At 35.2% G+C, this 11,992-nt stretch overlaps 1 protein-coding gene across 1 annotated transcript; it reads right to left on the bottom strand.

Annotated features, from left to right (window-relative positions):
• Positions 1–936: 936 nt before the first annotated feature.
• LOC110932647 (chitinase 6) lies at positions 937–2,348 on the bottom strand. The gene is made up of 3 exons (XM_035987803.1): positions 1,945–2,348; positions 1,495–1,518; positions 937–1,340 (listed from the first exon to the last, which is right to left on the bottom strand). The coding sequence occupies exons 1-3, from the start codon at positions 2,324–2,326 to the stop codon at positions 952–954; spliced, it is 795 nt and encodes a 264-aa protein (XP_035843696.1). The 5' UTR covers positions 2,327–2,348; the 3' UTR covers positions 937–951.
• Positions 2,349–11,992: the final 9,644 nt, after the last annotated feature.

Raw genomic sequence — 11,992 nt, 5'->3', positions numbered from 1 at the left:
TATCAACCCGCTCGGGACCTGCTTCTTCAACTACATACAAGTTAAGAATAATTTACGTATTTGTAATAACCAAATTATATATGCGTGTACTAACTAATTTCATACATGTAAAAAACTAGTTTACATATGTGTAAGGTAAAATTACATACAAAAAATGATAAAACTACTTTTAACATGTATGTACTCATAAAAATACATATAATTATAATAAATGACAAAGTGCCCTAAAAATGAAAACATCCTATGTAACGAGTATACACATCCTAACCTACAAGCAGACTTGGTGGAGTACATTTGGAACAACGTACAAAACGAACCTGACGACCACATGCCGGATGAAGACTAGTAGTTTTTTTTAATATTTTTTAAGTTCTTAGGATTTTTTTTTAAGTTTATGTAATGTTTTTTAATATTAATGAAATTATTTTCCTATTTTATTTGTTAAATGTTAAAAAAGTGGATGATTTAAAAAAAAAACTAAACTAGTGGGATATGATCATCCTCCCATTTCCATTGTTTTTGTGGGATGGATCATCCTTAAAAGGGCTATGATGTGGCGCTTAGGTGACGGATCATCCTTCAACGAAGGATTGGTACCATGTAGCCTAAGAGTGATCACCTAAGATTTGAATTTCAAAACACAATACTTTTATAACATAAAATTACATATTACAACCATACTTCCATAACATAGTATTACATATTACAAACATAAAATTACATATTACAACCATACTTTCATAACATAGTATTACATATTACAACCACTTGACCTTAAGTTATGACACATATCAAGCAATATATTTGTCACACAAAGATAAGACTAAGCAGTAATTTATTTTCAAACACCGACTATTATTAAGAACGATTCAAACTTGTAACCCGCAAACCCTAACCAAATATACCGTGTAAGCTAGATATGTGGCAAGGGTTGCAAGTCGTAAAACGAAGCTAACAACTGAGGTTCTTCTCCGGTGAAACACCGAATTTCTTACAATAACTGGTGTAGTATGAAACACGAGCTCTTACAGCGGCTGGCATATGTCCATTGCACTCACCTCCATTGATTTTTCTAATTGAATACGCAAACCCTTTACCAGCAACGAAACCCGAATGAATATTATTCATCCAAAACCACAACGCGGTCTTGAATGCAACCACTGGGTCTCTAGCTACGATATCAGGGTCGTTGAGCCCATCAAACCCGAGCTTCTTTCCGGCTTGACCGTAGTTGTAGTTCCATGTGAGTTGAAATGGGCCTCTGCCGTAGTAACGTTTCCTAGGGTTGCATGGATACTGTTTGTTGCTTTTGTCACAATATGTTTTCGAATGGGCCCATTCTATACGCACCCCCCCTCCTTCCTGATTACACCCCCCCTTGTGAGAGGAAAACTGTCGGTCCCACGCAGGCCCCACCTGTAAGTATGTGAGAGGAGGGGGGTGAAAAAAGTAAATAGGGGGGGTGTAGAAAGTAGCACCCTTTCGAATGACTACCTATCTCTTCCTTGTAACAGAAGTCTAGACATGCATATGTAAAATGTCAAAAAAGAAAAGAAGCAATAATAACTTTTGACTAATATATATGTCCACGTAATTAGGGTTTCAAGTCTGGTAGTGGACAAAAGTACGAATTTAAGAGTACAATTAGAACTGAAAAAGTGTGTTAGTTAGCCGGACAAAAATTGCAATGTGCTAAAGTTCAATGGCGGATTTAAGAGCTTTTTTTACTGGGTTCCTTTTGGTAGATTTTCACTAATTCTCACTATTTTTTTTATGGTATTGGATTCATTATTGCTATTAGACGACATTTCTTGGTCATATTTGAATCAATAAATCTATTTCTAGGGTTGGTATGAACAACACGTCTTAACATGTGAAGAACATGTTGATTATATTAAGATTATTAGTTTGAAAAAAAACTAGAAGTTAAGTTCATCGACTTACGTCCTGTCTCATGAGTAACATGTGCAAAGAAAGCTGCGATTTCACGTTTTGAATCCGCAATCAAACCAGATCTACCAAATTGTGGGTAGGCCGTGATCGCTTTAAGAAATGCATCTCTTGTGTAAAACCCTCTTCCAGGACAACTTTTTTCAGACCCTTCACCAATCGCGCTAAAAAACGAAACAGTGACTATACTAGCAATGTTGGCATTATTACTTGGAGGAGTTGGAGCTGGCTTAGTACATGGGCCACTTTGACAACCTTTTCCACAATAAGCACTGGTTGTGCCACAATAACCCCACTGGCTACAACACATGTTTTTCGCACAATTACAGTTTTGCGATGCAACCGGCTCCAAAAAGAGGAGTCCGGCGAGAAACATACTAGTGAATATGAGAGTTGAGAGGTTTGTTTTCATTTTGCTATTTTGTGCTTGAAAGAAGAAGGTTGGAGAGGTATTTATAGGGTGAAAGTATCTTCAAAGTCTCTCATCTTGTATTTTTTTTTATTTCTTTTTGGTAAAAATGGACCAAAATGGCACATACGAGGTTAACGTGTGTTGACTAGTATATCCTTTTTATTGAAATTGATATGTGTATTATACAATAATACAATCAAAATATAGTTGAGTATCTTATAACAATGATGATGTTAAGCTATTACCATGACATTGAGATAACTCACTTGTACAAAACCTTTTTTTTTCTTTTGGTGTCAAATTCAATTTTTGATAGTGTCTTAGAATATACGAAGCACCAAATAACAAGATTACCATACTAATAAATAAACACACAATCAAAAAAATAGATTACAAAGCACCATTAAATGCTTAGAAGTTATACATCACCATTAAATTGATTTTTTGAGGGTGAAGTTGTTAATAGCACAACAAAGTGAACCAATCAAAATATTTTGTAGGCATCACATAGATCATAATCCTACGGTTTTCAATTGCTCTCATACTATTCAATCAATGGATCAAATCATACCTCCAAAAACACAACCTTTATACCCACATATATACAGACACAATGTTAAAATCAGAATCTTTTTTAGAGAGAGAAAAATGTTAAGGAAGAGCAAAGCATCACCGGAAAGTTTTCCAGAATGGCTTCCATGGTATCAAGAAACCAGCGATGTGGCGTAAAGCGTATCAATGGTCTTATCTACGAAGAGACCTGATATTTTTGAAGATCTTTCTTGATGATTTTATGCGTGATGCCATCAAATACACCGAAGATACTCGCCGGAAAACTATTACGGCGATGGACATCATTTATGCTTTGAAGTACCAAGGATATACAATTATACACTATGTTGATTTGGTTTGATTGTATGTGTTTAAATTGTTATTTTAAGAAATGGCTTTATAGAAATCATGTTTGTATCTCATTCTTTATAGCTTCCCATGAACATGTAATTTTATTTTATTTCATTAGTGGAGAGTTTAAATGAGAAGAATTTTTTTGTAAGAAGAAAAAAAAAGTTTCAACCAATAAGAATGTTTCATTTTACTTCATTTAATATTTGCATTTAGTTTTAATATAAAGGTGTATTGGTAAACTTACATAGATCATTAATTTGTATTCTTCCCCTTTAATAACTAACTAAGTTAAATTTGTAACTCCTTTTCAAAATATATACTTTTTCAAATTAAAAAACAACTTAATTTAAAGTGTAGAATAAATTGAAAGGTGTGTAGGATAAATTACGAGTTGTGTAGAATATGTTTCGAGGTGTGTATGATAAATTTCGATGTGTGTAGGATAAAATTGTATAACGTGTAAGGTATATGTAGGAAAATTTTGATATGTGTAGGTTTTGTAGATTATATGTAGGATAATTAATGAATTAGTTGACTAATTAATTAAAGAGAAAAAAATCAATGAGATGAGTTATAAATGAATTAGTATTTTACTAATATGTCATTTCTTCTTTTTCTTCTTTCAATAATTTTATTCTCATTTGATCCTCCCCCTATTTCATTATGCTTGTAGATTTTATACATTGTTTTGTTTGAATAGTTTTTTGTTTAATTTGCCTTTGTATTAGATCTTGGATGTTTTATAAATTAAAAAACAAAACAAAAAAAAACATTTGTTCAAATATCATTGATTTTTTGGTGGTGTGTTTAGAGATTTAATGGTGGACTAATTTAGTTTCTATCATTGATTTTTTGATGATGTGTTTAGAGATTTAATGGTGCTCTTATTGAGCCGCACCAACAAATCCTATTATTTGATGGTATATTTGTTGGTGGTATATTGAGTAGCACTATCACCAAAAAACTGCTTTTATACTCGTAAACGACGGATAGCTATACATTTTTTAAAGTTTAATTAAAAATAGAATATAAAAAAGAGAGTATCTTTTAAATAACAAACATGTTTAATCGTTTTAAAACAATAAATCAAAACCTAAATACAATCGAACACACGTTGTTCGAAAGAAAGATTGTGTAGAAATAGCTTGAATAGATGATTATAGAGACAAGCATATAATAAATATTATTTATTCACCAAGGTTGTAATTTGGTCAATAGACAAGCATATAAAAGTGAGCTACGGCTAATATTACAGTAAATAATTACTAAATGATATTTAATTATTAAAATAATATAACCTTTAGGTGCCTTTACAATATACCTTATAGAAGTCGTTTACCTAAACGTTGGTGTTGGAGAAAGTCTTATAACACCACGCTTGTTTTTGTATAAGTGTCGGCTTAACATTTTTTTTATATAAATAAGTCATTATATTATCTTTTTTATTGAATGTGTCACCCACATAAAGATTTAATATTATACAATAATTCTGATTATTCAAATAAAAAATTAAAGTAATGACAATTACCAAAAATTCAATGTATCCACATAAAAGCTATTAATTCATATACCCACCGCTAATATATATTCAGTTAAGTAACCAGTTTTATTCGAAAGTAAGAAACCAGATTATAATAATTTGGCAAATGGCAAGTAGGCAAAAATATTATGACATTGGAATAAGTTGAATATATGAACATTGAAATGTTGGTGCAATTGTTCTTTTGCATATTTAATGCAAAACTGTTATATTAGCCAGAACCTAAGAGCAAATACACCTCAAATAGAACAAAAACAACAAACAAACTAGACAGAAGCCTATCCAAAATCCATGTTTTACAAAATTGTTCCAGCTATCTAAGATGAGACCCACAATTTTTCTCCTTTTAACCATCCACCAGTATGATTCGATTCTGCCTGAATACTTTCCAGGAGCATGGTTATATCTGTATACTTTAGTTCGAAAACCCTCTCGTTTCGGTTCTTCCAGAGATTCATTAGGAACAGCGAGTAGATGCTATGCTTCTTTCCCCTTACATCTTGGTTCAGGCCATGATTCGGAATCTGCGCGATGGAAGTGAAAGTAGACGGGATTGGAACTCTTAACCAAACACACACCAACCACCTGATGGTTTTAGCATTCGACCAACACATAGTCTGCTGTATCCACACCTATCCCACGCATTGGGCACAGCCGTCGCTGAAGTGGACGTTTTTAACCGCAAGACTTGAAGCCCTAGGAATTCTCCCATCGACCACTCTCAACGCAAAGTAATTCACCTTGGGCAATGCGAACCTTTCCTATTTAAAACTGTTGGTTGGCCCGTTCTGGTACCTCCAGTCTTCCACAAATTTCTGACATGGCTAACCGAGAACTCCATATTTCCCGTCTCTAATTTCCACTTCCACACATCATTGGATTGTTTCATAACCTGGTTCCTTAGCTCCCCTTGCAGCTGAACCCAATCCGCAGCCTCAGATGTGTTTATTCAATCCAAGATATAACGCTATCCTAATAGTTTTTAGCACTATCATGCTGTGGAGGGTCGAATAGCGGAAGAAGGTCGACGAACTTCCACATGCCACCCAGACTCTCTTTCATTTCGGCTGGCATTTCATGAAATAAAAAAATGATTCAACTTTTTATAATTAAAGTTAGGTTGTTAACCATCGAGCCTGTGTTGAAACAGTTAGGGTTGTAAACGAACCGAACGTTCAGCGAACAATCCGTGAACCGTTCAGCGGGAAGTTCGTTTATGTTCGTTCGTTTAATAAACGAACGAACATGAACAATAAATTTCGTTCGATTATTTAAATGAATGAACATGAACAGAGGTCTCGTTCGTTCGATTGTGTTCGTGAACGTTCGGTAAGGTGTTCGTGAACGTGTTCGTGAACATTCGTTGATTGGTATTCATTTATATTCTTATTTTTGTGTTTTAATTGAAGATCTTTGTACTTTCTTATATTTTATTTGTACTTTTTATATTATTAAACTTTTATTTATTTTATTACACTAACAATTAAACTAGGAAACCCACTTTCACCTTGTTTATGCATCATTCCCTTTCATTTCTCATTATTTACATTGACGAATACGTTCGACCTCCGTTCCACAATAAGGGATTCAAGTTCGAGTGCTACTCTCTGGGCCATCTATCTCTATCTTTCGTCGCATTCGCCAAATTTATTTGTGTTCATTTGTGTTCGTGAACCGTTCGCGAACACGCTCATTTCCTTAATGAACGAACACGAACATAAAATCTCGTTCGGTAAGTGTTCATGAACCGTTCGTGAACACATTTATTTCCTTAACGAACGAACACGAACAAGGCCTTGTTCGTGTTCGTTCGGTTCGTTTACAGCCCTAGAAACAGTTGAATCACCTGGTGAGCAACTCTGGAGGACCAAAGCACTCAACTGTCACACCCCGATATTTCCACGTTTCACCGGTGGGCCCGGTGGGGGATTATCGTGACGTAGTTGGTAACATTACAGTCAAACAACACAATATTTAAATGCACAGCGGAAGCAAAAGATAGATATGTTTCAACCGAATATAATTGGAATATCAAGTATCACAACAGTTGAAAGTAATCCACAGGTGGATCAAAATAAATAGGAAACATTGTTCAACAGTTTTGACATCCAAGCTTGCGAGACTTATTGTGGACGCTAGGAGAAAGCCAGCCTAGTTCGCATAGTACCTGCACTTAACCTTTTTGGAAAAATACGTCAGTTTACACTGGTAAATACATTCAACCGACTCATTTTTGAAAGGTTTAATAAAATTGATTTGAATACACGAGGCACAAACTTTTTATAACTTGGGATGATTATTTGTACATAATCTTGTAAAAAAATTACATGTTCCTTATGCGTTCAGTAGCCCAATCCGTAGACCGGGTTAAAGATCAATAGACGCACCACATTATTTATTTCTGGCACTGATGGGTGTACGCCTACACCCCGTGCTTAGGTCGTGGCCATTTCGTAAAATGATGCCAACGATATCCGGGACATGGTCATTAACCCCCCCAAAGGCTTTAAGCAAATAAAACATTTCAAAACGGAGCATATCAATGATTTAACCTCTAACCGATTAAAGATTCAATGTCCGACCAAGCGGTACTTTATATACCATACCCCAAGCCCGTATAGGGAAGATAAGTTAAAAGTATTTACCTTTGCAAGTATCAATCACAAATAGCAAGTGTGGGTAGCTTTTACCGGGTCACCTATTCTGGAACGAAGGTTTATAATAACCTATTAGAATCCTAACGGGTCTTTAATTAAGCCTAAACTTAGACCGGTTAGTTTTTAAAGAAAGATACGGTTCGAACGCGTGATTAAGCGAAGACCGGAATAGAATGTGATTTAGACCCGGCAAGTTCGAAGACTTATATAATATGGGTAATCTAACCACATTCTGGATTTTGAGATAAACGCGACAAGGTTTGACCCGTTTCGGCTAATTTATGTAAACTAGTTACATAAACCGAACCGAACGCGCAGGAAGCGTAACGGGTAACCAGGAGAGTCCTAAAACAGGTTTCCTGAGTTAATATGCCTTAAATGTGTTGTGATATCAGTAGGATATCTCCCATTATGCCCGGAACGAGTTTAATCTCATATTAAGTCCCGTAAGGGTATTTTGGTCATTTTAAAGGATATAAAAGAGTTTAAATGAAGTTCTGAGATTCGGGTCTATATCAGCAAAATAACTTATTTCAATAGGCCATATCAGTTGATAATAAGTCTTATGTGACAAAAATGGTTTTTAAACCCATACTAGGTGTTTAATACGCGTAAAAAAGCCTTTTTAAGCGATTTCCGGGTTATACCGGAAATCCGAGTTTTCTGATCAGGTTATAAAGTTCAAAACACCACATTTATTATATAAAATCAGTAGCAATTGGATTGGTGTTAAAATACTATGTAGAACTCATTTTATAACCAAAAAGGGTATAATCGGTATTTACCGAATCAACGCCATAACCTTGGGTTATGAGCAAGCTAAAAATAATTAAAAATCTTCATAAATCTCAAAATATTATATTACATCCGTGGGTAAAAGGTTTGGTGCTAAAAGTTGGGTTTAGATAGGCTTTATGCTAATTGCGCCGTTTAATTAACAAAAGTTTCTTAATTGCGCTATTTAGCATAACTCCTATTCTGGACCTCGAATTGTTATGAAACTTTAGGGATGTGTTTATAAATCGGTAACCAAGGTTATTGTCTTCTCACATATCCAAAATTCTTTCTTCACGGTCAAAAGGGCATATTGGTCAACATTAAGCATTTAACAGAAACGTGCATATGGAATGGACAACAACGAACCAATCACAGAGGGTTATATCCTCATGTAACTTGGTCCTAAGGAAGCTCTAAGGCATATCTAAGTCATACTAAATCAGGTCAGAACTGAAGTCAAAGCAAAAGTCAAAGTTTTGCGACTTTCGGTTCCGAACCGGGTCAAAACAGAAAATTGTCGGACCAAACAAGCTTAGACCAGTTCTTATACTTATTACCAAGTTATATGAGTGATAAAATAGGTTACATGTCTTCCACATTGTTAATTATGCGTTAATTCGAAAATTAGCATTCTGTTGACTTTTTCTAAACAACTTTGACCCGACATTTGATCTGGTTAGAATAGGAATCAGAGGGTGCCCTTTTAAGAGTTTAAAGCCCACATGATTACCAACTTACAACTACCTTCAATTCGACTAATCACTGGACCATTAATGATTAATCGCTAAGTCAAACGCTAATTACGACGGTTTGACTCTTAAGCTAAAAACTAAGTAAAACTCAACTAAGAAAGGTTAAGCATACTTACTGAAGTCCTATGCACGATTAGAGATGCTTAGGGTCTGCTCTTGAACTCCAAAAAGCTCCAGAAATGCAGAAGAAATGAGTGAACACAATGTTGCAACACAAGGGCCTTTTATAGTGTTCTTGAGAGCTTGTGATCATGACAACTAAGTCTAGCATTGATCTCAGATCATTTACAAGTGTTCCTAGTGCCTAGGAACTGTTAGGGGTCGCCCATGAGAGTGAAAATATCTTACTAAGTCGGTTAAACGTTTATAACTGCCAACAGCCAACTTGCTGTCGCTGGGCACTCCTTACGGACCGTAAGGCAGGACCTTTACGGTCCGTAAGCCTTTACCAGAAGGCAAAAAAATTTAACCTTCCAAGCTTCGAACAGGCAACTTGCATAAAGTGTTTTTGAGCTAGGAATTGTCAGTATGAGGCCTTTAACCCATGCTTGATCAGTTGTGTCTACGATATCATGTAGAATTATTGATTTGCACTATGTTGGGAAATGTAAACGAAGGTTTATCGCATTATTTCATAGGATCCCATTCTTGCAATTAGGAATTCATTATTGTTAGAAATCACCGGATTTAAAGGTATAATAGATGTTTATTATCATGTTAGGGTCTTGGGATTTATAATGAAGTCGTTCAGAGGTATAAATTAACATGTCGACATGTTCAAAAATCCTGCCATACATCTTTAACTAAATCTGGGTTTATAAAAATTTTGTCATACATGACACATGTCGTTATTGATTAAACACAAATTTTCGAGGTGTTACATCAACAGGCTGTTAACCATCGAGCCTGTGTTGAAACAACATTGAGCCTTAATTCCATGACCTCTTCGTCAGTCTCCATAACTGCCACAAGCACTCAATAGAGCTCCCAAAATCTTCAAATCATCTTTCCACGACATTCTGTTTATCAACTCTTCAGCCTCCGATACCATCCCACCTCGACCTAAATGGTCAACCATGCATCCGTAATGTTGTATTTTGGGCTCAGTTCCATATAAACACATGGAATAAGGGTCCAACCATAAACCAGATGGTGAATATTTCTTGTACCCCTCTCATCATATCTTTTTAACAGAAAACAAAGCAGTCTAATAACAAATACTACTTTGAAGATAAAAAGATGTCGAAAAGAAACATACGAAGTGACTCAAGCATCTGGAACATTAGTGATTTTCTGGAACCCAATCGTTAATCTGATAGAGGAGATGATGTTAGGTTTTGGGTAGGAAAGAAACCCCACCGTTGGATCGGGTATCTGTATCTGATAGAGGAGATGATGTTATGGTTTTGGGTAGGAGTGGAACCCATCGTTGGATCTGGGTAGGGTTTTGGGTAGAAGAGGATATAGCAAAAGATGGAGCCAACTGTTCTCCCTGCTATTTCTTCTTGAGAGCTATTTCTTCTTGAGAGAGAATGGCAGCCAAAATTTAGAGATTTGATTTTGAATTTTGAATCTCTGCAAAGCATTTAATGAGCCTCATGCACTCTGCTTTGATGTAACATCATTTTGAAGTGGATTTTTCACCGTATTTACGACCTTCTTGATTTGACAAGGTTTCAACCCAGATCGACCAAGTTCTGTTGCTAGAGATTTAAATGCCATTGAGCAGTGAAACTTCCCAGTGGAACTATTACACTTTAAATCTTTAAAACCGTGTTTGTTGCATACATATTTCTTTCGATAAGGATCATTTGTCGTCTTATCTCTAAAAGTTTGAAAAATGCGTATTCCAAATCCATGTAAAAGGCATAGCGGATGTAAAACTCATATGCATCATCAGGACTATCAAAATCCATTCCCATTACATCATTATCTTCATCTTTCTCAAACCCAAGATCAACGTTAGTGTCATTATTTTTCTCCATTTCAACATCCGAACCGTCAGCTTGGTTTGTTTCAAAAGTTTCCTCCTCTAATTGAGGTTGTAAATCCACTGTGTTATGTACATCCTGTTTCAGCAAAAAAGAAAATATTAATTTAGAGACATTGTCGCATTCGGGAAACGATGTACAAATGCGCAGCGACTATAAAAATCATATACCTCATCGAGAGTATCGAAAACCTGTCCAGTTACATCACTAGCTACTTTTTTTCTCAAACCTGAAATCCATGTCTAAGTCTTTTCTTAACTCTACTTCAACATCTGAACCGCTATGTGTGACTGAGTACCCATTTGCATCAATATCGTCAATCAGATTCGTTTCTAAAGCCTTCTCCTCTAGTTGAACTTCTGAATCCATTAGCTTGTGCGTGTCCTGCATCGACTAAAGCAAGAACATCTTGGAACCAAAAAATTTATGATCACCATAGAAAAAAAAGCATTGTTAATTCTAGTTAGTTACATCTATTACATGCAAATCTTCCCAACGATTTGAATATTATTAAAAACTTCATCAATAAGTAGTTAGTATGAAAATATCTGATGCTTTTAGGTACTTAAATCAATTTTAGTAATATTAATCAAAACATGGAGCTTTTTAGCCTTTTGTATTTGGATAAAGATGATCGTGGGTATGTCACAGAACACAAAATCCAATAGTCACCAAACTGCCATTAAATCAATTTTTAGGTATTTTAAATAAAAACATGGAGATCGATTAATTGAATGCGCCTTTAGTTAACTGAATACCTGATTGATTAACTAAAAGGAAGGGAACTAAGTTTCTTCACTAAAGATTGTATACTGTAGACGAGAAGGCAAGGAAGATTTGTAGGGGATGAACGAATGAAGAATGAATAGGAATGATATGAACGCAAGGAGATAATATAAATCACGTATATTTTTCTTTTTCATTTTTAGGGTTTTCTTAATCAAAACTACTACGTAGTTTGTTTTGAGGGTTTCATATGTAAGGTTAGGTGCTTAACAGCACCATAT

This window comes from Helianthus annuus, chromosome 3 (assembly GCF_002127325.2).
Source record: "Helianthus annuus cultivar XRQ/B chromosome 3, HanXRQr2.0-SUNRISE, whole genome shotgun sequence".
In the NCBI taxonomy this organism is placed as follows: Eukaryota; Viridiplantae; Streptophyta; class Magnoliopsida; order Asterales; family Asteraceae; genus Helianthus; species Helianthus annuus.
The sequence above is the reverse complement of the archived record's forward strand: the minus strand, read 5'-3'. Positions and strand labels throughout refer to the sequence as shown.